General features: G+C 42.2%; 1 protein-coding gene across 3 annotated transcripts; it reads right to left on the reverse strand.

Annotated features, from left to right (window-relative positions):
- Window positions 1-1,150: 1,150 nt before the first annotated feature.
- aplp1 (amyloid beta (A4) precursor-like protein 1) lies at window positions 1,151-27,929 on the reverse strand. 3 transcript variants are annotated; one of them, XM_037453800.2, is made up of 17 exons: window positions 27,635-27,929; window positions 11,742-11,921; window positions 10,656-10,785; window positions 9,342-9,454; window positions 8,976-9,169; window positions 8,581-8,879; window positions 8,137-8,264; window positions 6,807-6,881; window positions 6,560-6,718; window positions 6,326-6,454; window positions 5,988-6,087; window positions 5,707-5,874; window positions 5,564-5,581; window positions 5,385-5,452; window positions 5,185-5,250; window positions 4,896-5,039; window positions 1,151-4,394 (listed from the first exon to the last, which is right to left on the reverse strand). In XM_037453800.2, exons 1-17 carry the CDS (start codon window positions 27,698-27,700, stop codon window positions 4,296-4,298), a joined length of 2,136 nt encoding a protein of 711 aa, XP_037309697.1. In that variant the 5' UTR covers window positions 27,701-27,929; the 3' UTR covers window positions 1,151-4,295. The 3 variants fall into 3 exon arrangements, with proteins under 3 accessions (XP_037309697.1, XP_037309696.1, XP_037309698.1); XM_037453799.2 differs by having other exon boundaries at window positions 5,564-5,584; window positions 27,635-27,928; XM_037453801.2 differs by lacking the exon at window positions 5,185-5,250 and having other exon boundaries at window positions 5,564-5,584.
- Between the last annotated feature and the right edge of the window lie 54 nt (window positions 27,930-27,983).

The raw sequence follows: 27,983 nt of genomic DNA on the forward strand, positions 1-27,983 counted from the left end.
GATGTGCCCTGGAGGCTTGAATGGCCAACTGTCACTGTACAGCCACAGAGCCTTTTCACAGTAATCTGGGTGAGCAGAACTACCCGTCAGTGTTGTGGTTTGGAAGAAGTGAACCCATGCAGGCCTGGGGCTCCGTACTTCTTTGTAATGTTGTGGGTGAAGGAAGTGTGAGGCTTACCCTGCCCACGTTAGTGACGATGTAAGATGAAGTGTTACATCTGGAACGGTCTCGGGGCATGGAGTTGTTTTTTTTACGGAGGGTCTGATGTTTGCTTGTGCTTATTACAGCAGAAAGTAAAGGTTTATTTGAACAAGGCAGTTATTTGCATGAAAATGGCATAAATGAACCCCCACAGATACAGTACATGATTACTCATCACAATACAAGTTTGAGGGAAAATGCTCATCAGTTTCTAACCATGATTTGCAGACTATCAGGTAACTACTGTCTGCCTCGGGTGTTTTCTCACTACACGTCCATGTTTTAAGAATCCTGTTTTAGCCATGGTGCTTTTATGAACAAAACATAAATGGTAAAGAATATAACTAATAAATAGATGTATTTCCTTAATTCTTTTGAGAGTAATGAGATGATAAGCATCACAAGTAGCTTTTCCTGACAGGAAGTGAACTACAAATTAGACAGTTGCTGAAACGCCATACTGAGAACTGAGAGAAATTCTTATCTTACAACTGATCTTCATCTTGGTTAAAATGTGTGTCTTTTACTATCTCGTTTATTTTATCGTGCCACAGTCTGACACATCAACATGCAGGATTTCAGTTTCCAAATCCAGCATTAATATTGCTGTAAAATCCCACTTTGTGCATTCTGCTAAAATGATTTTGCTTTGTCTTGAAAGCATTTCTATTTTGTTCTGTGACAAGAAACATCTCTTTTCAAGGGGTACTTAAGTTTCCTTTTACAAGGAATACACCCAAGGCAAGGCATTTAAGAAAAAAACTTTTCCAGTGCAAGTATGTCATACATTTTCCCCTTCTTTGACTGTGGCTTTCACATCATAGGCTTCATCGTGAACAATTTTCACTCCCCGGCATGTTGACTCTTTGAGATGGATGATGAAACTAAGTTTCCTAATTAAAGGTGTCAGACTGAGAACTGAGTACTTTAATGAACACAGACACAGTATTTTATGGGTCATTCATTTTTTATTACACTATTGATTAGCTTGACCAGTTTTGATGTCTTGGATTGCCCCTGTATACAGTTACACAACAGAGAACATTTTGCCAAATTGGAATATCCGGAGCCTGTCTTTGGCTAACGATCAGAATAAAAACAGCACTCTTATTGATGATATCGACATCCTTAGAATCAATGCGGTGTACTTGAAATCTGACAGAGAGAATCAATGTCTAATGTTTAGCAAACTTTTCTCTACTTGTGCTTGTGCCACTCCTTGTTAATTAGGCAGAGGCCGTATATCCGCCTAAATTTTACCTTTGGACGCCACAAACCTGTCAGTGTTTTTTCATACAAGCTTCTTAATTTACATTACCGTATTTTTCGGACTATAAGGCTTAAAATCCTTCAATTTTCTCCAAAATCGGCAGTGCGCCCTATAATCCAGTGCGTCTTATATATGAATTATTGTTGTGCTTACTGACCTCGAACCAATTTGATGTGGTACACTGCGCTCGAAAATCTGTCAAAATGTTTTAGTACGACTTTGGTGAGCGACGAAGCCGCTCCGCTTGACGGATTGTCGAAGCATTACGATGCAATAAACCAATCAGAGAACAGCACGCAGTACGTTTACCCCAGCTACTTTTTGTAAGGGTACGCGCTGTGCTTGAACATAATATTACGGTCCATTAGAGCCGTTCATTGATATGGCGCCTTATAGTCCGAAAAATACGGTGGAAAGCGTGGAAAGCATGACCCTCGATTCAACTGATTATCACGTAGAAATAAAAAATACAGAATAATTACATCCAAAACACAGCATTGTAAAAGGCAATAATGCAGCAATTAAAATCTCAATAACGTTTATGTTTCGTTGGGAAGTAAGGGGACAGACCAACGAAGAAGTCTAGAATTTGACGGAGGACGTACAAATGTGATTTGAGTAACTACAGTATACACCATTCTAAGTCTGCTAAATGCTGGTAGGTAACCGTAAGTGGTTTGGGAAACACAGGCAAGCTTATTCTCATCTATGGTTTCAGTAGTATCATTACAAGATCAACTGACTTAAACTGTGAACATACAACGTCTTCATTCACTAACATAGCTATACAAATTATACAAGGGCTATGACTTCTCTTCATCTGTCATAGCACAACCGCAACCTGCAAATAACTCGTCTAACGAGAGAAACTGAAGATTAATGGCAAATCATACCTCTGATAGTCAAACTCTTTATGCTTCTTTCAAATCTAACTTTACACAAAAAAACAAAACAAAATGAAGAGTAAGCACCTCCTCGTCTGAATGAACAAATGCAGGTTGATTAAAATAATCTTCCACCAGTAAGAAATAAATGCAGTGAGAACTGATTTTGGTATGCATTATCTAACAGTTAAAGACGTGACGAACAAAAAGCAACATCCACAATGTGATCTTCTTCTTCCAACATGGTCTAAAGTGGCTAAAGGAAATTCCTCCTGACACACTAAATTCAACCTACACATGAAGTAATGAACGACTAGCCAGAAAAAAGGGGCAATCCCTTCCTTCCTTACCTATACATGGTGGTGTGTTGATCATAAATATGACAAACTACGACGAGTGACTTAAATATACCAACGTTCAATGTTGTTGAGTTGAAATTTGTCAAACTGGGAGATATACTGGATGTCTAACTACTATCATGCCTGCGTGTGGTCTGTTTTCAAGCATTCACTATACAGACTGACACACTTTAGCTGAGGCCTCTTCAAACTCCGCTGAACTGCGAAAAACCCTTAACGTCAACCTGCCACATGTGAAAAGGAACAGGCCACTACAGGAAGTGACAAGAAGGGCATCAGGCAAGTAGTCTGTTGGATGTGTTGAGCTTCACTACACCTATGAAGGTCTACTGGGGGAATGATGCAATATTGAAAATAGGATGAAATCTCAACGTCTACTTTAAATACATTCAGAAAGAAGTTACTTTGTCGTTGTCTTGTGCTGGTTTTTACAACAGTCCGTTTTCAATCAGCCATGTTAGGAAAATGTTTTTTCTTCTCCTTACAGCACAATGTACTATTTTTTTTTATTTATTATTCCGTTACATTGATGCAAATTAATCATAGAAATGTCTACACCTAGTAGTATGTATTTCTTACGTTATATACAGTGTAAATTTTGTACGCTGACATTTTCCGACTTTTCAAAAGCAATGACAGGAACAACACAAATAAATACAGCTGTATCATACACCAAATTGTCATGCTTTCATTAAAATAACGGACTTTTGATTCATCTGTTTTACAGTTCTTTAGGTAGCAGTACAAATAAACTAAACTCATTCACTGACTTAATATTTGGTATGCTTTGCCAAATAATTAAAACAAATATTGAGGGCAGATCCTCAGAATTTAGAAACACAATGATCATTTGTACAGCCAGCACATAGCTATGTATGGTGGTCTTTTTGGCCTTCTATATTGTAAAAGTAAAGCCTAAATATCTCCCACATGTAAAGTAAACACCGCCACATCCTCACCCTTTGATCATGTCTTGTTATTAATATTATTTTCCAATGTAACAGCAGCTAATGGCGGTAAGGAAAGTTCGACAATTAGCTTAGTATTATCCATTTAATCACTGAGTGGATTTCAAATTGAGAATTAGACCAAACTAAACTGTCATTTGCATTCATCTTCACAGATACAATATATCTAACTGTGGTAAAATTTGGACAAAAGAGACTACCACTGAAAAATAAATACTACAAAGCATTACGCGCCGTTCAACTCCAGTTTCTAGTGAGGAGCAATAGATGAAGTCATGCCGCTGGGATGGGTTTCCGGTCTGAGAGGTGAATGTTTTCACGGTCATGAAACGCTGTGACACTGCTACGGGCAAGAACAATCCTCAGGGAGTGCTAGATTACAATAGGTGATGTGTGAGTTTGAATCGATCTCATTCTTCTCATTCTGCTTATGATGACATGATGCTGGTCATTTACAATGGGTTTGGGACTTGCACCCGTACTTATTTGTATACTTTATGTTGCAACACATCATGAATCCGTCAAAGGGGGTGTAGCTGTTATCACTGTAAGGGAGGAGCTGGGGGGACTAAAACAAGTGGTCAGGCATGACTAGTTGGCAGCCCCGGTACCTCAGTTCATCTGCTCAAAGAATTTGTAGGTAGGGTTTTCATAGCCGTGATTTTGCATTTTGTTGAGCTGTCGTTCTTCTGGTGTCAGCATGGGGTCGACCTGCAGAGAGACACAGAAGAACTCAAATTATTACACACTATATACAAATTGAGCGAGGACCACCCCACCAATTGAAATGGGAATAAATTGTCTTTTAAATGATGTGAAATATATGCCTCTCAATGCAAAATTTAGCGAAATATTCTTTTTTTGTTATCTGACTCTGTTTGGCAGTATGTAGCTGGAGCAAACAGCTGGTTAGCTTAGCTGGACATAAAAAACTGGAAACATGGTGCTCTCACATGGCACCTCTATATCTTCCTAATAAACACTTTACAACGCTTTTCCTAAAAAGGGGGCTATTTGTTTACTTATTTACTTATTTTGAAATACATGGACAAATGGATACTGGTAGGAATGGATCTAAAACCATTTGTTGTACTTTAGACAGTGTTACAGGCAATACTACAATGTACACACAGCTTGTTTTTGTTAAGATATAATATACAGTTGTTGTCCCATTAGGACTAGCTTAATTTAAAAGCCCATCTGGGATCGTACCTCTACGATGCCATGACTGATGGTGCCGTATGGCTTTCTGCGCACTAGCAGCAGGCTAATTACCATCACCATGGCAATCGCCACGGCAACCACAAGCAACCCCACCATGGCGCCACGGTTGAACGTCTCCAAGGCGTCAGGTTGCTACGGAAAGAAAGAAATGTGCAGTACGAATTAAACAAGGGAGACAAAAGGGCACATAGGTCATTTTAATTTAAATTCCTGCTAATTCCTTCACATTATATTTTTTTAACAAAAACATGAGGCTTATGTATTATCAAGTCCTCACCAGTTCCGCTCTCTCAAGCTCAGGTAGCTTGTTGACTACCGGCTTTAGCTCAACAGAGGTGTTGATCTAAGAGGACACGGAATGTGTCAGAAAAGGGGCAATATGGGGGCACAGAAACATTGAAAAGATAAATACCTACCAATTAATCTATTTTAAATAATAAACAGCTTTCAAATAGGCCCAAATTATCTTCAGTTTACCTTTTCCTCATATTCATACGTGGGGCCTCTTTCAGACGTGGTATAATCATATTCCTCATCTGCAGAAACTAAGAATTACAGGAATTAAAACGGAATAAAACTCAGGTGGGAGCAACAATAATAAATACCATACAATCATTTTAAACCACATGCTTTAGTGACACTGAATACCAGCTTACCTTTCTTATTAGTCTGTACTTCTTTAGAGGGAAAAGAGGAAAAGCATCATTAAAAACAACAACCTCTGAGAACTTTCTTCATGTAAACCCCTTGGATGGACTGAGGGTATTTATTTTTTGGTGTGTGTATGTGATCTACATACCAATGTGGGGAGGATAAGGTCTGTTCTGGAAGGCTCTCTCCTCTTCCTCTTCATCATCCTTTTCCTCCTCGCTCTCAGCAGGCAGAAGCTCCTCAGTAGTGTGGGTCTCGGAGAAGGAGGTGGTCATGAGCTCACTGATGTCTCCTCTCTCTGCCTTGACCAGCTCCTCTGCAGATCATACAGAAAGAAAAAAGTCATCCAGATACAACATATAAAGACAAAAAGTTCACACACAGACTTCTGTGGATTTGAACACGGATCAAAAGTGCAGTTTAGCTTACGGATATCATTGTGCAGCTCCTCGGCCAAAGTAGGATCCTTGTAAAGCAATGCAAGGCTCTGGTTCATCCTCTCCTCAATGACATGGAGATGTGTGTACACCTGGAAAATATCAGAGGCTTTACACCAAGCAAGGGCGAGCAGAGCACAAACTAGAACTAGTGAAAAATGAATCAATTAACTGCTTACATCTACAAAAAAGACAAAGACTGTCTTTAATGAATACATTGGTAGCTGGTTTACCTCTGTGAGATCTGTATTTATGAACTAACCCGTGAGGTTCTCAGGTGTCTGCAAAATGGGTTCCTAGAAAATACCTCCTTACATTACACACACACACCTGGAATTTCATCTGCTCAGCCTTCTGGGGGTCGACAGCCACAATGTGCTGGTAATGCCTGAGAGTGTGTCTGCGGTCCTTCTGCTCTGCAGCCATGTATCGCTTCAGAGCCTGCAGCACGCGCTCCGGCTGGAAGACAGAGTTGAAGGGAGGACAGAGACAGGCAATGCCAACCAACCAGTGAGCTGAGAGGCCGACATAGAGCAAAGAGTCTGAATCGGATCTTGGACCTACCCGAGGGGGGTCGCACTGCACGGCAGTGAGGTAGTTCTCCAGGGCCAGGCGACGGTTATTGTTAAGTATGGCCTCCACTCTGGCAAGATGTGTCTCCACCAGCCTCTGCCTCTCTCCAGCGACCTGTTCCTCCAGCGTTTGAAGTACAGACTGGAAGTGCTGGTATCAGAAAGGGCGCAGAGGAGTAAAGCTGGTGATGAATTGCCACAGGATTAGTTAAACCATGGAATAAGGCAAATGAACAAACCTCATTCAGGGCCTGTCGCTCTGACTTTGGCAGATTCTTTGACTGGTTGTCTGCCTCGGCCCATTCCTTCATGATCTAAGGAATTAAAGAGACACAATATTGGCTTGTTACTATAAAAGTATCTCATGCACAACCATAATTCTGAAATAGGGGATAACCTGTATACACAGCACACTGACTTATAATAGGAATTTGGTTGCTTTTGTTGAGCGATAGAATGTGTATAGAAGTTGTCATATCACATAAACTGCCGTTTGACAGGCGAAAATGTCAATGCCATGTCTTTATTAAAAGTCTTTTACACTTGTTTTAAGCAAATAAAGTTCAAAAGTGATTTAGAGACTAGAAGAGAAATTGATTCCAGACATACAGCGCATCTGTTACATAGAAAATGTGAAGTGTGAAAATGACTCTCTTTTCTGGGAAAAAGGACTTCCTCGCAATAAAAAACCAAACACAAACAGTATTTGCCAACATGGTGAATTACATTAAAAAATATATATTTTATTGCCAAAAAATATATGAATGATGAGTTAATAGGTTAAAAATCAATCAATGTTCAAAATCAATGTTTGACTTACTAAGTTGTCCTTTTTTACACATAAGGGTAGTCACGAAAGAACAGCTAGCAAATGGTAACTGTGCATCAGTGTAGACATGTTGCTCATAGAAACTGTTGATCGAGATATGCTCAGCTGCACAGATGAAACACAGAATTCGTGGTCTAACCACAAGTCAAAAAGACATCTTGAAGTTGTGAGCTCATGTGCATGTGCAAAAGAGTACGATGAAAAGTGTGATAAACTCCAGTATGAAACTCTAGGTCTACAACCATATAAATAATATTATAAATATAATAAATATATATTATAAAGAGTTTTATTGATAATAACCTCAACATAAGATAACCCCTAAACCACCAGTGGTGCCCTGTGTGGACACAACCTGTCTAGGCGTCCCCCAGTCAGAGCTGGTAGATGTGGGAAGGACAAGGTTGGGGCCCGTGCTGCAGGAGCTGTTGCCCCCAAACTCAACCCCCGATAAGCAGTTAAAGATAAACAAATTAATAAATGATAATAACTCTAAATACTGACACTCAATTGATACTATTTTGTGAATTTTGAGTTTTGCTACATAATCATCAATTCAAATTATATTGGGCTTTATTATAGACGGAAGAATAGGTATACTGGCCACTGTCCGTAATATATATTTTAGTTCATAACACACAGCCAATTAAATTTGAAAATGACAGTAATAAAACAGTTAATCTCCTTCCCACCCGCCAGTAAACAAACCATTAGCCTGTTCTCAGCCCTGTGAACGTTACCTCATTGATGCGCTTTATTCTGCGATCCTCAAGGTCAGTTTTAGCACGCAGGAAGTTGGCGTGCTCAGTGTCATCCACTGGCTTCTCAAAATAAACATCAACGCCATCTGTGGGCCGAGGTGTAGTCACTAGATGGGGGGGGGGGGGGGGGGGGGGCAAAAAAACAGAGTTTATTACCTTAACGCAGATTGTTAAGTAACAAAAGGAAACTACTCCTGAAAATGTTTGATACACATTACTTTGTGCAACACACGCAATTACACATGAAATATGTGACAGACAGTGAGCACAAGGTTGGTTCTTGGGTCGAGTTCCTAAGTACAGTGGTCAACCACTCCATGCACTAAGTCCTTTGGCAATGGTAACCACAGCTACTAAACAACCACTGCAGGCCAAGACGTTTTTTTACAAAGAGGATAAACCAAACTAATCTGGGACACTCACCGCTGTCGCCCTTCATTGGAGGTGCAGAGGTGGTGGGTTTTGGGCTTTTCTCAGAGTACAAGGAGTCCAGATAGTCAGATGTCTGGTAAGTACCAGAGTCAATAGGGTATTCGTACTCCTCTGGATCTCTCACAGCTATTGCCTCCACATCCTCTTCTTCTTCCACTTCCTCTTCATCAACTTCGTCTTCCCCCTCTTCTTCCTCTTCCTCCTCCTCTACCACTTCATCATCCTCCTCTTCCATATCCTCCTCGTCCACATCGGTGTCCGGAGACGGGGTCGGGGCTGCCACTTTGGTGCTGTGGAGTAGGCGACACTGTTTACTGTTTACTGATGCCCATTAACAAACAACCTCTTATCCTCTCAATTTGCGTTGCCAAGGTGAATCGTCTTACACAATGTTGAGCTTTCCGCTGGTGTGAGATGAAAGTGTCTGAGGACCAGCAAGGATGTCTCTTTCCTCCATTTCTCCTTTACCACTGGAAGTCCCTCGGCCTGGGCAGCACACATACTCGACCCCCCGGAAATGGTCTCCGCATGGCAACAGCATCCCGTAGCTATGGAGCTCCAAATTGTCTGCAGTGCATTCCTTGATTCCACAAAGTTTAAAAACACAATGTATGAGGTTGAGAGGAGGCAGTATAAGGGAGTATTACCGGTTGAACTTGGTCACCACTCTGCTCTGTGAAAACCACCTCAGGTAGCTGTACTGATAAAGTGTGATGTGACTAATTTGCTAACTGTTTATCTGCCCTTCTCACCTCTTTAGCAATGTTGTGCCAGTACACGTAACTCTTGCATGCATCCATCTGCTCCTTGTGGAGGAAACGACATCGGTCGGGCACCAGCAGGGCCTCGCTCACATACTCGCCCTCTACAGTAGGATTGAAGAAAAGTTAAGGTCAGTGGAAAAAAGGATCACAAGCAGCGGGAGTATTTTAAGTTTATAACAGAAATGGATAATAGGAATGAACATAAGCTGTGATAAAATGATGGCCGGCAACATGTTCGATAGTGGTCCAGAATAGTTAAATTGGGATGGTTTGCATAACAAGGAACTAACATTCATGTGTAATGTGTAAGCATTTGAGAACCAATACAGAAATTACTAATAAGTTTTTTAGTCCATCCATTATATCATATCTTTTGAAGCTCAGACTTAGAGGGACATGTTCATTGATGGACAGTTTATAGTGTAGTAATCAAACCAGCTACAGACAGTTCTACTGGGCTGTCGATAAGAATTCAAGGTGACTCACTTTTCATTACCCACTCATTCATTCACTCATCCACTGTTAGCCTACCGGCCCCTCTAGTGGCTGACAGCAGACATTGCCTCTCTGCAATGATGTTGAACTGCACATCCTGCATTGTATCGCTGCCTATCTAGTGCTGTAGTAGTAAGACAATCAGAAATCTCTGGTACATGGAGGAGATACAACATGATTATGATTTAAATCAATGTTCAGTCTTATCTGACACTAAAAGGATGATTATAGTTTCCTAGACATGAGCAAATTCATTACTCAATGCTTGAGTCCTTGTAGTGTACTGAGACCGTCTAGTGTTTTTAAGAAATCCGCTATAGCTGAAAAAGATGTGCCGTGACCCCAAATCTTTCATGAATAAATATGTGGCCTGGCCTATTTTAAATTATGCAGTAAAACAAAAGACCTCAGGATCTTTGGAAATATGCTCAGCTGCCTTTTTTATCGAGTTAGATGAGAAGTTTAATACCACTGAATAAAATAAATGACTCCACTGACCATTTGTTTTAGTTTTTCCAAACCCAAATAGTCTTTCTGCAAAGCTAAGCTAAGATATGCTGAATCCATATTTAAAGGAAAAACACAATTGTTCTTTTAATCTGACCCTCTACAAGAAGGCAAATCTGCCTAGTGGTTTAGTCGTTAACAACGCATAACTGTTTGAATCTGGCTCCCTGACTCTCTAAAAAAACAATACTTTCATGATACAGATGGCATGACCTCAAGCATGCATGCAGAGGAGGAAATCTAATCCTAGATATTGTTGGTAGAGTAATTATCTAATGGCGGTGTAGGGGTTGATCTTACCTAGGCAGCGGTAGGGCAGTACTATGAAGGAGTGTGTCTGGCAGTGGCCCCAACCTTTCTTACACCAGGCGGGGATGATGACAGGTCTTTTTGACTCCTCTATATGGGAGATTGGAAGTGCTGGGTACATCTGGACATACAGGTGCATGCAGAGACAACAGGTACACAGAAACAGAGAGATGGATGGACAGAACAGACGGTTTGAAGACAAGAGGAAAATGGGTTGAAGCGGAAGTTTGGGAATTGGTTGTGAGGGTGACAGGATCCGGGGAAAAGAAGAGGGAGAAAACAGTCATTGGGCAGAAGACTTGCAAGGGGAGAGGTTCATGCAACAATTCTAACTAGTTAAACAAAGCTGTGTATGCTCTTTGTCTGGAGTCACTTTAGACATATAATCACTGAAAATTTCACTAAATATCTTGTCTTCTTATTTCCCATTTTGGATATGAATACTTTCAATTAAAATTGCACACAATATGTCAAACTCCTAATGAGGTATACTAGTCTGAATGAACACTGAAATGCTTTCATTACAAATGTCAAGGAAAACAAGGAGGCCTTTGTGTAAAAGCCACCACGGATGCATAATGTGTTTGCTAATCACATCAGAGTCCTTTCAGGTGCACGGTGGCTGCTCTCTGCTGCAGCAACGTCTACTTTGACCTCTAGATGGCGCTTGGTTGCCTTTACTGTGGCACTTCAAATATCTATTTCTGAAGGTGGAGTTTGTGTAGAGAATGTGTGCCATTGACACCTACCTGACAGTAGAGAATGAAGCGTACACATATCAGGAAATAACAGGAGGAAAAGTAAATGGGGCTACAAATGAAATATTTTAATATTCCAACAGGACACTTCACTATATATGGTTAAATATATAGATTCATGGACAAGGTGTTAGACAAACCGAATAAGAATACTTATTTCCCTTGATGTTTTCTACAGTCTTGATTTCATGTTGCATTCTTTCAAAACCAGCTCATTGCCATTAAGGGAGATCTGCTGTTAGTATTGATCCGGACTGATGTTCTTTACAGTTCTTCAAGTTCATGTTATTTATTTCCCTGCCAAAGTTCAGGACTGTACCTCCTGACAGTAGGAAAGGATTTCGCCGGGCTCTTTGAAGCAGCCTTGGTGGCCCTGAGGATCCGGCTCCCACTGGCCCGTCTGTAGGTTCATGTGCAGGAGCTGGCGGCCGCAGTACATGGCGATCTGCGGCTCCACCACCTGGGGGCTCGGCCCGTTCACCTCGGTCATGGGCAAAGCCTGGAGAGCGTAGGGAGGAAGGGAGAAAAAAGAGAATTGAGAAGGAGTCGATAGAGACACGGGGCAGATTATATCGTGTTTGAAGATGATCCATGCCGGTTAGACCGCAGATAATTCGTAAATGCACTCCAGCACTATCCAACATTTGGAGGAGTGTAAACCAGGGTGCAAGAAGAGGGATTGTGTGACTGCAAGATTGAAACAGAAAGGCGAGAATGGATAGAAGGGAAGGGGTGCCTATTGTGTGTGAGAATTGAGTGCACACCTAATGTCAATATAGGAAAACCAAAAAATTCAGGAAAGATCCACTGAAGACTCCTCGTTGAAATAACTGTGAGGTGAATGACAAGGCGTGGCCATCCGACACCTGAGTAATTGACCGGTGGCTTTTATGCTTTTATGAGAATGATTGGACGGTGAATGAAAAGGAAGGTGTATTGCAAAACTATAGAAGACAATGTAAAAGCCTGCACCCCCCCCCCCACGCCACTCCTACTTCACCTCCTCGCTGTTATTATTGATCGGGGGATATGTTACCTCTGCCTGGGGGAGGGCCCAGGGGACCCCACATAGAGGCAGAGAGACAGCTAGGGCGGAGAGTCAGGTGTTAATACAAGCTCATTGACCGATGGGCCACTTCACTACATTAACACAAAGCACAGAGAGTCCAGGGAGGAATAAAGGGGGAGGGTTGGGCAGGAGAAAGATACATTCTAAAAGCTGCACAAACATGGCCTTCACAAACCCTAACAGACAAAACGTGTTTTCTGAAAATGTGACGGCACAGCCTCAATAATTATGGATGTCCCACGGGAGTCCTTTCTTGAGCATAAATGCATTTTTCAACAAACACATGCACAGAGTCTTTTCTGTAGGTCACTAATCTCAAGTAAAAAAACGTCCTCAAAGCATCAGATAATGTTTACCGTCCCACCCTACAACTCGGGCAAAAGGCATCCCGCGTCCAAGGGCCTATGTATAACTCATTTCCTTTCATCTGTCTGAGAGATAGACCTGCTGACGACAGAAAGGACAAGAAACGCTGAGCCAATTAGAAGGGAGTTGCCCACAGGGAAGAAATGGAGTAGATAAAACATGTGAGAGTGACGCCTGATCAAAGGGAAGCCCCGCTATGGACGACCGCAACTCAAGTGTTTGAAGTCCTACTTAAAATTCATAGAGAATAAAATAAATATCTAAAACCCTTTGAGTAAGTGCACAATAAATATAAAAGGCCCCCAGCAGTCTGTGCAATATAATTATGCTAAGATGAGTTTGTGTTTCTGCATGTCCCAGCAGATTTCTTACAAATTACGGATCTACTTTTCATTACTGCTGACCATTTCCTAAAGCATAGGGAGTCGAGTTTTTCACATTCATGAATGCATTTTTCTTCGTTATAATCCTCATCTTCCCCCCAACTCGTTTTAATATTGTTTGAATATACAGTAAATTGCAAGATGATTAGAAAAACTAATTGAAACTATATACTACAGGATATATGAACTCAAATTGATCTTATTGTTTGACTTATCTTAATGTCTGATTCAAACACTTCAGTGTAATGATTTACCACATCGGGCAAGCGTCAAGTGCCTGCAAGTTAATGATCATCTCACAATTTAATGAATGAAAGCAATGGCTGCTTAAAGAAAAAAACATTTAATATTTAGATGATGTGTGCTTTGCCAAATTTTCTGATCTCATATTTGTAGTAAGTTAAACAATTCATGTTTAAATTTAAGTCATATTTCTAGCTTCACAGTATCTAATGTCTCAAATTACAAAAGTGGGAGTGATTGAGAGCGCTCAACTGAAGCTTTTTATAGCTTAAGAGTTGGAGCGGCACAATAAAATACTGCTGAGCCTGCTGAAACAGTCCGTCCACTGTAGCTGCTGAGCTATCGTCTAAATAGATCTTTTGTTGACTCAGGGAAGGTCAGTGCCTCAAAGAAAAAAAAAGTACTTCCGGATATTTGAGAAGATAACAAGGCAGCTCCTCATGGTCCAGCCCTCTCACTCTGCCTGCTCTCCACTACTGCACTTGCAAAAAGAAAAAAAATCAATGCTGAGCTACTGCAACTGTATCGCTACGTTCCCCCCAATCAATAGCAAGTCCATCAGGAGCCCGAGGGCCCGACCTGCAGCACGGCGAGGACGCCCCACCAGCCCCTAGCCTGATCCGGGACCAGATCCCATCTCCCTCTTGTGAAAACCCTCGATAAGAACTATTGTTTAAAGATGTCCACGTCACTCCTTCTCCACGCACTGGTCTTCACCGTACACATTCAGGATATCATGAACATCACTCAGGGGCTGACGTCACGTCTCTGGTGTGCTGCATGAAGGCCACGCAGGGCCAGGCGTGTCATTTTATTCTACTTTTTATTTTGCCCTAAAAATGTTTTGATTACTTTTAAGAAAACATCAGTTATAGGATAGACTATTTGCTTAATTTCTCTTTAGTTTGTAAGAAAAATATAACTGCATTAGGAAATAAGTTTCTATTTTATTGTGGTTCATTAATCAAACCGTTGTTACAGTATTGCACTGACATGTATGACCTTTACATTTTAGCAACATAATTAATGCTAAAATACCATTAAATATACTTTTTACAAGTCCAATTGCATTATGTCTATCATTCTTAAGCCAGAAATATCTTAACCACTGTTTAGATTACCATGAAATATTGTGCAGTGTAGATCATAAGTCCTAGCATATTTCAATATTACTACGCATTATTCGAAAATTTGCAATTTAAATTTAGCCAAATCAGGATATGTCTACAGAGACTCATAGAGTGAAAAATGCTTTCCTCACAATGGTTTTAGGTCTTAGCAGACACATTACTGTATTCACTAAATAAAGGGGAAGGATTAGGCTTTCATTCACAGCAACAGAAAAAAAAAGCTTTTGTAACAGTGGCTGAATTCCATTCTTTTGCTTCGATTAAGCTGTTTTGTCCATGTTACAATTCCCTTTGGACAGACAAACATGCAAACAATGATTGGAATGCAGTTCAATTTGGTTTCCAAATTGAGTGTTATGACTGTTGTGGTGTGAGAACGGCAGTTTAATTCTCTCTGAACGTTCCCAGTCTCACGGATCCAGTTGGCTTAGAAAAAAGGCTTCCCTATCTGTCAACAATTATGCTTCTTCTCCAGAATGAAAACAGGTTGATCAATAGCCGTAGGTTGAGCCATAAGTTGGCAAGCCAGCGCTTTCCAACAATCCTGAACACCACATATCAAGTCCCAGTGCCGATGAGGCAGAAACAGACAGACAGCCAAGGAGCCCGACAGCTCCCCAGTGCAGAGATGCTGCATCATTTATAATGACCTGGTGACATAAAGCATTGATTGGCATCCTGCCTTTTCACCAGGTTCCTAGCCTCCGTTAGTTCCCTGAAATGATATTTTTGTCTTCTGATCTGCTTCTCCTTATAACCAATCCCGCGTCTTCACAATTGCATAATGCCTCACAAGGAACCTAATTGATCCCACAGAGACGCACTGTGCACCGTACCAGACGTTGTGGTAAAGCCAGTGGAGATTCAATAATGGTGAATTATATTTTCACAGTTATATTTAGTAAATGCTGCAGTGCAGAGCACATAAACTAAGAACTTAGATTTGATGTTAAAACATAAATGCTTCTGTCAGTGCAGAGCAGAGCAGTACATTTACATGTTCCTCCAGCCTCCTCCACCCCGTTCTAATTAAATTTTCAGCACCTGGTCAACCCTTATGTTGCAGGATGACTTCATCCACTTTAATGATGCAATCTCCCGGCCCTGGCAGGCAAGCCACAGCAGAAGAGGCTGAGTGGAGGAGCCCAACCATCATTTGTCACTTTTAACAAGTTGCTGCCAGGCTTTACATTTGAAAACCATACCATAAATGCATCAGATGCTTTGCATAGTTGTTGTTTAATGCTTGCAGCAGGGAGCAGCACAGTCAGATAGGGGCCTTTGAAATGAAAATATTTGCATTCCCTTGCATACTATTGTGCTTTGTGTTCCTGGTTTGTTCTTGTTTCACTGTTGTTTTTAAATATGAAATTCATTTGTTCCATACTTCCTTTGTTATATTACATTCTCTTTATGATCTGAGGCGTACTCCCTGTACGCATGTATTTCTGTTACAAGGTGCGTGTGTGCATCTTTGCATATGCTGTGTGAAACACTGTGGTACGCTATAGTAAGACTCTCTCGTCAGAGTATGTTGTTGGGAGCTTGCTCGACACCTACTAGGAGGATTACTTACTATTATTATTAGAATACATCAGACCCCAAACAACTTCCAGGATCTGAAGATTCAGGCAGCAAACCCTAACAATGTACATCTTTTCTCAATACTTTTGCTAAATTCTTCATTTCTATTATTTTATCTTATTTCCAAATAAATGTTTTATACTTGTGATAGATGCAATAAAGGAAATATATATTGTTTTACTACTGAATAATTTGACCTTTTTAACGCCTGGTGTGAATAGACTGCTTAGCTGGGATCACTTGTGATTAATATAACATTGCAGACTGACCACTTCCATCATTTGTGAAGAGAACACACCCACGTAAAAAAATAAGACTCCCTGATGCGCAAGTCCTGCACGTATGAGACACAAGCCTTCGTGAGAACGTCTTTGTCCTTCTTTGCAGCACAGATGGCTGAATAGTGGGTGTCTTCCTGCTCTGCGGGCCTCTCCTTTACGCTTTCTCAGTTTTGCCCTCTCTCTGCCTCCTCTCAAGGCTAAGATCAATCCAACGCAGCCGGCCTGCTATCTCCTGTGTCCCCCCTCCCTAACGCGTTCACGCAATGCCTGACACTCTCCTGTTTGGCCTCCCATTCTAGCCCAGTACCAAATGGCCAGAACGATTTAGAAACATTCATCATTGTAATCATGTTGGTTAATTATTTATAGGCTCCATCAGGCCTCTTCCTGGTGTGGCATGTAGTTATTAGAGAGTAGGAACATTAGTCTCACAGGCTCTCAGGGTGCAACAGGGGGGACAAAGGAGGATAGAGCAGGTTAGCTCAGCGCATTGACGCTCATTATTATACATCTCTGACTAATGGCTAATTGAAGCCATTCGTTTTGTATTCAGAGCTCCTGGGGGACATTTCCTTCCTAGCTTCCTTCTGTAAACCACCTATAAAGTCACTTATTCACTATCAAACCTTGTTTTTATACTCCAATGCCAACCATTAGAAGATAAGCAAAAATGTGGAAACATCCAGGCCTTCTCTAAATCAAGGCTCATCAATCCAGATTACGGTGGTCCAGTCTCCAGCTGGGCACGCTGGGAGCAGATGGCCCCATAATCACCAGGGTTCATCTAGGTCTGAAACAGCAGCCCAAATCATCTTGCAATGTTTGACTTCATTTCAAGTATAGCTTAAAATGCAGGATGTGTCAGAAAGCATCACCGCAAGAGACTCAATAAATCTGAAAGCGTGGTTATCATAGTTATTTAGGAGTATGGTTATTTATATATATAGCACGCAGCTGGGGAATAAGAAAGGGACTGATTACCCTCTAGTGTAAAGGTTGCTAACAGCCCCCAGAAATCACATGAACTGAGTAGGATACAGATTCCCCTGATGTGCGATACCAACATGGGACTCAACAGAAGCAGATGAACTGAGACTGCACCTTCCCCAGGGGGGGACTCACATGACTCGTAATAAACATCTCACACACATCCTGCTCCTCTCTTTCCATTTGCTCTCTTTAGAATAAACTCCAGACCACACAGACCTGAATGAGGTCTCGTGGTGGCAACAGTGTTACAGATATGTCTCCTGAGATTTTTAAATGATTTCCTTCCTTTATGCAGCATGTGTGAGAAAACTTCCTCAGAAAAATTCAATGCAATCAGAAGAAAAATAACAGGAAATTCCAACAGATGTGATAGGGGAACAAGTGATTGCTGCGTAGAGAACACAAACGCATTTTCCTCTCTGCTCCTCCCCCGTTTCATGCAACATAATGACACCACACTGTGCACGTCTTCTCTCCAGAAGGGACAGAAACACAGAGCCTGGTTTATCATCCTCTCTATGCTACCGCCTCCTGCAGATATCTGGGAGATAAACGATTGCGTAATAATAATGCTTTATAAACCCGGACAGTAAAACAGAGAGTTTGGAGCTTCTTCTTACAACAGCCAAACTAGTAGCACACCGGATACATTTCTGTTGTTAGATAACACTGCAGCCCGACCCTCCTTCACAGTTAAGCAACACAAATGGGAATGTCAACATGTTAATGCCAAACACGGGGAGCCTGCAGATGTGATTTCAAGCTGAAGACCTACCTTAGGGGATTGAAGGAATCAAAGGCTTAGTGGAGATTTGAGCACTGCAGTTCCATTTGAAACATCCTAATGTCAACACAATTGCCACTGAATCAGGGATTCTGCAGGCAGATAGAGATGACATGGAGCCCACACGCTCTCTGATCTCTATTTATATGGCACATACATTCTACGAATTGCATTGTCGCCGCTAAACATAAAGGCAATTACTCTCCCCGCTACTGTGGCCTTTCACATAGTTCCGAATCTCTTTTCTGAAAAGAAAAGCAGCATATATCAATGGTAAAAAATGAATATATCAAATCATCATTAGCCTGACAACAAATGGGCGAGAAGTTGCTGAACTAAACCCTAAATTCAGCAGCTCGATGGAGATTTGGAAATAACCCGATTGAATTCAGACATAAATGCACATCTGACGAGTTGATTTTCAGTGCTGTCTGTCACGCTGTGGGGGCATTTTTGGTTTTATTTAGTAGTTTCCTGCCTTTAGTGTGCCTGGGATAACTTCATTTCCTGCCCTGGTGTATTTTCCCCTGTGAGTTTGATTGTCTGCTGTGTCCCTGATTGTTTCCTCCTGTGTCCAAGCACCTGCACCTTCCCAGTGCATTTCAACCAGGTGTGTCCCCTGTCTCCTTGTTGGTCCTCGTTGGTGACCGCTGCGTCTCTGCAGTTCCCTTCCTACTTTGAATGAAGTTCTGTCATTTTTCACGTCTGCGCCTGTCCCGCCTGTCTCCTGTCCTTGGACTTAGTGTGACGCTGGCCGAGGAAGCGATGGAGCAAACAATAAATTATGCACTGCACATGTTTTCTGATATTGAGGTGATCCCAAAGCATTAACGAGCATGCATGTTTAGGCTACAACTAAATGTTTAGACTGTAATCATTTATCCTAAATACTGTCTTTCTAGTGTCTCTTTGCGTTGTTCTTACTTCTTATTTGTCACTCTGGTGCGATGTTGCCTCTCGAGCCACTCACTCTGTCTTTGACTGTCTTTGTTTTTTTAGTTCGACCCGTACCAAGGTATTTCTTCCCAGGTATTCTCCTTTAGGTCTGCATGTCATCTCCCTGCCTGTTCTACTTAACTTTCTTGTCGCTTCATGCACTTTTTGAATATTGCACAGAGTTGGTAAGTGTACCCTCTACAGATCAATCTGCACTGCATTCTGTGCTTGTTTAAACATGTAATGGAAGGAGGAAAAACAATTAAACACACATTCAATTGCCTTGGAACTTAAATCCCTTAAGTTGCATTTTATATTATCTGCCAAGCTCATATTTGAACCAGGAAAACAGTCTTTTGGGACATGTTTGCATTGCACTTAAACAGCACATGTACTTAAATGAGGACCTGTCAAAATACATTATGCACCACATCAAAGAGAACGGTATATACATGTAACATTTAGCTCCACAACATGTTGTTTATGGCTTTAATTCAAAGGCATCTGCTATCGCCACAGTGGGAACAAACTGGTCTTTAACTCCCAGTGGGTGGTCACAATTTACACTGTGTCTGATCAAAGAGCCCAGCGTGGCTATAGCTTTAGCCCACGAAACTGCTAAGACACATCGAGGTAACGACCTCTGCGTAAGTCTCTCAGAGGCCGTGTGGTTCTTGCAAATCATCTTTGGCCTACTGTTCATTGTAATGAGGTGCTCTGCTCCAGAAGAGCAGCATGAACTGCTAATGCAGGGGCCCTCCGGGACCGGCTTGCCACTTGTTCAAAGCAAAGAAAAGAAAATCAGCTCCAGACAATCTTGAGAAAACAGCACGGCTGGCGTCGCTCTCCCACATTTACCGTCATCAGTATTTCCTCGCTTGCCAACCGCTTTCAAACATTTTTCATTTTTCTTTTTGTTGCCCTTCTCTATGTTGTCCCTCTCAGCCTCACTTGGCCACTGAGGGTGGTTACCATGGTAACACCATCCACAGGAGGCTACCTTCTCTGTTACCGTAGCAACGGGTTCCCAACAGAATTTCAAGCGTGTCACTGTCTTTCTCTGTCTTATCAGTCTGCCTCTCTCTCTCTCTCTCTCTCTCTCTCTCTCTCTCTCTCTCTATCTCTCTCTCTCTCTCTCTCTCTCTCTCTCTCACAAAAGGCCCATATGTTTGGATCGACTTTTTATCTGTGGCAGTTCCCTGGTCGCTGGCTTAATGGTTAGTTAGCTTTCCTTATCAGGGTCTGTTGGTTGTTTACACGCCACTTCAATTCCTAAAGCATGCCTCATTGTGTGCCTTATTCAATTAAGGCTTATTGATTTTTAGAGCAAGCACAACCTTAAATCTGTATTGTATAAATGTTGTTCTTCTGTGTTTCTATGGCTAAAATGATTATATAACATTAAACAATACATTTAATGAACAATAATGTTATCTGAAAGTACAAATGGGGCTTGGACCTTTGTATAATCAAAATAATTATAATTTACAAATCAACTAGAATTACACTTTTACTAGTGTGCGGAAATACAAGTTTTAGTTTTATAGCTTTTTCTACATTTTGTATGACTGAGTTGAACTACTTGTAGTTGCTACCTTGGGTTTTAAGAAATCGCATTGGCCATTTCTCTCTTCTAGTCTCACAGATTAAATAATTCTAAAACAATCAGAATTAGGAATTAAGAAAAGGATTCCGTTTGAAACTTGAAATATATTGATATAATCAAATCTAATAGTACATCAATCGTATTAAGGACATATACAGTATTCCACTATATGGTTCAGACTACTATCACACCCCTGTCCAAGTAACACCATTGAATTGGATTCTTGTACTCTGTACTGTACTAAATCTCAATGTGGTGACTCAGGAGCTGACTGCATGACTCGTCACATGTTCCTTTGAGGATCCCTGTGCTTCAGGGCTGCAAAGCCTACGTGTTACAACACAACTGATTATCTTAAAATCAACTTCACCAACTGTCTGTGCTTCCAAGACTTCCTTTAAGTTCCCCCCATCCCCACTGTTGCAAATGATTAGGCCATGCACCGATATGAATAATCTGTAAATGAAGTCGGCCAAGATGTACAAGCGGAATCACATCTCCAGTGTCTGTAGGCATCATATTCAAATTAAGTACTTTTACATTTCAATAGAAGTCGAAAGCCGTTGAACAAATCAACAAATAACAATCAAGAACGATGACTGACATGTCCCATCTTGCTTTGGCCCTCCGTGTTATTGCAGACCGGGCTTGTGAGATAATGCATGCTGGCTACGCAGTCTGCGAGTCTCCGCCTTAGGATCACTCAGTAGATTAAATATTAGTGTTATCTCATTTCCTAAAGCCCTAAAGTCTCCACAGAGGGAAAGATTGGAGGGAAAGTGGTTCAATCATTGAGACAATCGTACAAAAGACCCCTCACCGGGGCCTGGTACCTCCATTGCGCATCGTGTCTTTATTACATTCTTTTTTCCAAACAACCACTAGACTGATGCGAAGCATCCATTTTGCCAGACGAGGTCGTGCGAGGTCGTGAGTATTGGCTGTTAACCGGCACAGCCTGGCCTTGGCGAGCACGGTGCCCCCCCCCCCCCCAGCTCAGTAAAGAAACAAATTCAATCCGTCTTATTGTTGGTGAATAACCGCAGCCAATGCATCACCTGAGTTTGATTCTCACTCATTGCGGCTTGGACTTTCACCTGGTTGTTTGTAGACGAGCCATCAGTAAATTGTGTATGCAATAGAGGAGTCGAAGCATTGAGTCAAAAGCTGGGGGAATATTTTGTCTACGGGGGGAAGGGGGATGAGACTCCTTTCCTTGAAATGTGAACTTCTACAATATATATTCCATCCCAAAAAACGTAAACACTAGTAAATAAACAACTGATGGCTATGTTTGTGTTTGGATCAAATTTCACTTTCAAACATAAAACAAAAAATGGAAGAGCTCATTTATCAATGTCTGAAAATATCAAGAATGAAAGAACAAAACAATTGCAGGATGCAGTGCATAAAAAAATGAAGAGTGAGCTAGGAGCATGAATTATTCAAGCCCAATCAAAGGCTCCACAAAAAAGAGTGAAAAGATGTCACTATCCTCTGAAAGCTGCTGAGGCAGATGGAGGAGCAGTGACTGGGAGAGCGGGCAGGGGAGGGGTGGGGAGACATGAGCATACACAGAGAGGAGGGGTGAGATGGGTCAAGGCAAGAAGGAGACAGACGTGGGGATTTTCTATTGTGTTTTGTGGAGCAAGGGTGGGGTGTGGACCCCGCACAAGGGCGGAAACAAACAAGCATGTGGCATGAAGAGAGACGGCTGGCATGGCAGCGTTGAGACGGTGCGTGACAAGTGCCAAAGCCCGGCAGACAAGCTCGAGCCCAGACCTTTCCACGGCCTTCAATAATTGATGCAGCTTCTGCAGCTTGTCATCAAGCAGCTGGCGTGTGGTGAATGTCTGCCTGTGCGTATATTTCTGACTTATCTGTGTGAGATTAAGTATGTGTATAGGAGCCATTTCCATCCACCAGTACCACTGTACCTTGTCTCAATTGGATTCACGTCTAAAAAACAAAAGGAGCTTTTAGTCCTTCCGATGCGAGCTGTATGCTTTGTAGCAAAGGCTGGCGGAGGGAAAACGACATTGTGAAAAGAATATCCATTTGCCTCCATAACGGCTCCCCATGTTCCCCTGCAGAAGTTTAATACAGACCTGGACTCAACAACCTCACACTCTCTCAAACCCTGCAGCCACGGCCATTAAGAAACATTTCCCAGTGCCTCTTTTATACGACTCAGTGCTCGCCTCGGGGGCCACTGGGTTTTTCTTGCCTCTGCCGCTCGTCTCGTTTCAGGGCCACCTGTGAATGCACGTACGTGACAGAGATGGATCTCTGTGCTCTCCCAGCAGCAATAGGGCTGGGCTCCTCCATTAGCATGGACTCCTCCAGCCTTCTACCCACATAACATTCTACATGCTCTACATCCCTCAGACTCCCTCACCCTCTCGTTTTGCTCAAATCATTCCCTATGCAAGGGCAATCCTCTCTCTCTCTCTAGCAGCCCTCAATCTGTTTCGCAGTGCTCTTTTTTTCTCCTCAACATGGTGGACAAGTGTTATCACCACACTGCAGATGTTTCAAAGGGGGCTCCTCTGAAACCTCCCACGGGCTGCAGCAGGACGAAACATCTTGCAACGCCCCAACATTAAACTTTTTTCCCCCTATAATCCGAGCCTCCGTTAGGCCTACTGGGACAGTTCTGTGGTGTGTGTCTGAAGACCTTGGGCTGTAGTGATATCTCTGTCCTGCAAGACTCGGGAGAAGAGCCGCGGCCAGATGTAATCAGGGCAGCTATGCTGGTCTCCAAATCTGTATGTGACACTGAGCAAACACATGACATGTGCAAACGCACACAAAAGAAACCTGTACACAGTCCGAGACACCGTCATATTGGATATACAAGTGCTCAAGCTTTCAAATTGCCCCATAAATCTACATTTATGTAATATGTCTTCCAGTGGATGATGTAAGGTAAAGTTAAATTTTCCAATGATGTGCATCTGGTTTTGCATGACTAGAGATAAAACCAATTAGTTTGTCTTGCAACCAAACATTAATTAGACTACATTGATATCACTCATTAGTGAATTCATTTAAGTCTCCCCCAGCTACAATGCAGCTCTCAATGCACAGTGACTCTGCAGGATCTCACATCGGCAGTGTGGGTGTGCTGCGCTTCAGTCCGATAAGGAAAGAAAAGGGGGAATAACATATGATTCAACCGAACGGTACACTTCATACCCACCGGAACACAGATATAGTAGAGAATAGTAAGAGCAGAATCCATTAGTAGAACTCGATTATCTCTTGGCTATCAAATTAATTAAGTGAGCGCAGGGCAGAATGTGTGTGTGTGTGTGTATATGAGGGAGAGAGAGGAAGAGAGAGAGCTTCCCCCTCTAACAAATCCCCTTGTGTTACTGCATTGAGAGCAGATTGGGGCGGGAGATGAATGGATCTGAATGGCCGATTTCCTGCACAAGGCCTGAAATGAATGCTGGTGGGGATGTGGTGTTGGAAGAGGCGGGGGTTACGCAGCAACTTTATGACTCACCATTTTTATTTAAATCATCGGCCATAAAACCTGTTTACAATCCTACGGCTCTTCTCTTCCATTATCTCTCCCTCCCAATCCTCCTTTTAAGCTTCATGCTGTTCCAGACCTTCTGGCAGTTTGTCTGTGGGTGTGCCACCACTCTTCTTTCACAGCCCCTCTGGACTGGAGGGCTGACTGCAGTCATTTATATTATAATACAAAACTGGTTGACTAAAGCTGAGCATACCTGTAACTGCAAAATAGCTACACACAAACACAATCTTAGTCTGAATGCTTTCATAAATCACATTTTCCAGTTTGGGGATTTTGTTGTATGCTAAGCTCACCAGCTTCGGTCTTGCTTTATGTTTTAATTGCTTTTTAATGAGCATTCCCTAATGTTCAGGGTCTTAAAGAGTAGACCCGGGTGGTGCAGCAGAGACATATATCTCAGGATGATATGACGTTGTCAGCTGTTGAAAAGTGGAGCCAGACCATTTATGCACTAGCTGTGTGTTCAATTTATTGTGTGTTGTATCTGATCATTGCAAGCAGTCTATCAATCAATTTCAATGATTGCTTAGTTACATGAGCATATCTTTGAGATTCTGCCCCATTGGAATGACGTACTTGGATTTGTTAAATAATTTCAGGGATTAACAACAACAAAAAGTCCGTTGATCAAACCTTCTACAATTATGATTCCACATCACAATAGGAACTCACATGATAAGTCAAATAATCAATTAATAAATCAAAATAGAGAATGTTCAGCAATTATTCTGGCAGTCAAAGAGCAATTTCACTAACTTTTCAGACAACATAATTATATTCTATATCTTATACTTACATTTGGAGAGTTGTTTGGGTAAACCAAAAGACCTGAATACATCAACGTTGGCCCTATTCAATATTTTCTGAAACCTTAACCGATTGATCAATTAATCAGATATCAATAAGGACTTTTAACAGAACTAATTGTTGGTTATCACTGCAGATCACAATATGTACTGAAAATTCATTGCGACATTCAACGTTTAATGGACATTATAACCACCCAAACACACTAATAAAAGGACTTCCATGTAAATATCGCATTTCTGATTTCTGATCTTTGATCTAAAGTTTCTATAGATCAGATAAATATAGCAACATAAAGATCGGATTTCAACAGTCCACAAAATCTTCATGTATGCAGTCACACGTAACAGCGAGGCAGATTGTTCAGGGCAACAAAACTCCCACTGAAGCGAGCGGTTTTGCATCTAAGTGTTTCCATGGCTCTGACCAGATGGCAGTAATGTGAAGTGTAAATGTACCCGACGGCGTTATAGGGCTAAATAGTTTAACAAAAAATGTATATTATCTCGGTCCCACCTCTCACCCACCTCTACACTATTATAGGAATCCAATTCTAATGTTGTTTACACTGGTATGTTTTGTACATTGCCCAATGTTGTTGTTGATGCAAAAGTTTAAAGGCCCCTGTCACATACCCAACTAAACGAGATTTCATCCAAACCACTTTGCACCACAAATACCCGACTATGCGTTAAAGACGTTTACAAGCTTCACATAAAGGTGGTTGTTTCTCTCCTCTTATTAAGCATGACCTTTCGTATCCGAAATGTCCCGCGTACCAATTGGCTGGAAGCCCTTGGCGCAGGGACAGTGAGCACAGTAAGTGCTTTTGCAGGTGGAACACTGGGGAGGTCACTACTGAACTTGACACGGCTGACGACCTGTCATCAATGTGTTTGTCCAATCAGAGGACAGGGTGAGGCTCAACTTGTTTTTCCGCTAAAAATGATCATGTCTTTACTCATCTAGATACGCTGTGTGGACATACAATTGATTATCTCCTGATGATGCATTAACAAACGCACTATAAAGGGAATAATTAATCCAATTTGCACATTTCAGATGAGTGAATTAAGGGATGCTGACAGTTTTATTGAGACTAATACCCCAGCGTAATCCAGCCAGCCAAACCTCTCATGGGGTAATCTTCAGTGTAAACCTTAATGTGCAGGTCTCCTTGCACGAAGCTAAAGCCTGTTCCTCAGCATAGCAGTAATCCCACTAAGGCTCTTAGAGAAGTGAAATTATTTCGGAATGAAAGGAGAGGCTTTATGACTGTTACAGACTCTCTGTGCGAGATGGCTAATAAATAAACATCTCTCAGAGCCTCTTAGGAACTCAAGGAGATGCTGAATATTCTCCGACACTGCAGCTTCAGCAGCTTCTTCACTTCTAGGTGGAACAGTTTGACTGATCCACAGCTCCAGCTTGGACGTCATGATGCACCTCCCCCCTCTTCCACACTCCAGCCCGCCTCCAGCACTACCTTGCCTCCACACACAAATGCATGTCCTCCAACCTGGATTTATGCCTCAGGTATTTTACGAGAGAGGGGGGGGTGGGGGGGAGATGCTGGGTGAGTCCATCAAACTGTGTGTCTACTGAGAGACGTGATGAGACAGGCGGGAGGCGGAAGCTGCTGGCAGCCCATTGATGTGTCGCTCTCTCTACCAGAGACTTTCACTATCACCTCGCTACCTATTGACAGAGATAGAAGTGTCTCTCATTAGTAGTGAACTACTCTGCGTCGCACTCATTCGCCCAATGATGTATCAAAGTCACCCTCCTCCTGCGATGATTGCTTCATTCACGTGAATTTCCGCAGCAACATCATTAACAATAGAGCTACTTGAAAGAGGACAATTCACGGGAAAAAAAACCCCTGGCGTGGCCTGATTCACTGTGGGATTAAATTGGGACTTGTGTGATCTATTTAGTGCGCTGCCACGAAGAACAAAGGTAACAAAGAGCAGCATTTGCAAATGCAAGGCTCCATCCTGCTCCCGAGCTGCACCACTCCTCTAAAGGAAGGATGCAGGCCGGCCTCTTCCACTGATGGAGCGCAATGACAAGGTATATGATCCCTATGTCCTATCCTTCGACAGAGCAAAAGGCCCGTGTGGCGTTTGAAAAAAAAAAAGATTTCCGATACAGGCCCAGACTTGATGCAGCGAGCAGAATACACCGTAAACTCCGTGAAGCCATCGTCAATTGCAGCATTTGTACTTGAAGCCCTCTCGCTGCCGGTGCATTGTCGTTGACGCTGTGCGCCATTGCTCTTGTTGACAAATGACGGAGCCCGGGGACGCATTTACAAATGAAAACTGCCCCAGATAAGGGTGCGCGTCGGCAATACGGACACGGGGCCAACTGTGTTCGTGGGCGCGCGTGCTGTCGAGCTGAACTATAACACAGCAAAATCCCTAAATTGACATTTAGCTAAACAGTCACGAATATTGCAAAAATGGTTTCACGTTAGCTCTTACCTCGACGTTTTCCCACACGCAGTAGGACAACGCGGCCATCAATATAGGTATTGCGGTACGTCCCATTTTCACTGCTTCCCTATTCTCTTTTTCTCTCTTATTCTATTTGTGTTAAATAACTGTCTCCAACATAAGCCGTCTGTTGCATCAGCTGGTGTGATGGACACTGCGTTCGTCTGCGTCCTTCCTGCGTCTGCGTCCTGCTCGCTCTTTCGCCGTCGGGCTCTCCAATGGCAGCCTGTGATTTTACGTGGATGAAGCGTGACAGAACCAAGCCCTGTTTCTGCGGGTACTCATCACAGAGTTTGCTCGTGCTGTCCTCGCCGGTGGTTTGGGGAGCAGCGACATC

This window comes from Pungitius pungitius, chromosome 11 (assembly GCF_949316345.1).
Source record: "Pungitius pungitius chromosome 11, fPunPun2.1, whole genome shotgun sequence".
Classification (NCBI taxonomy): domain Eukaryota; kingdom Metazoa; phylum Chordata; class Actinopteri; order Perciformes; family Gasterosteidae; genus Pungitius; species Pungitius pungitius.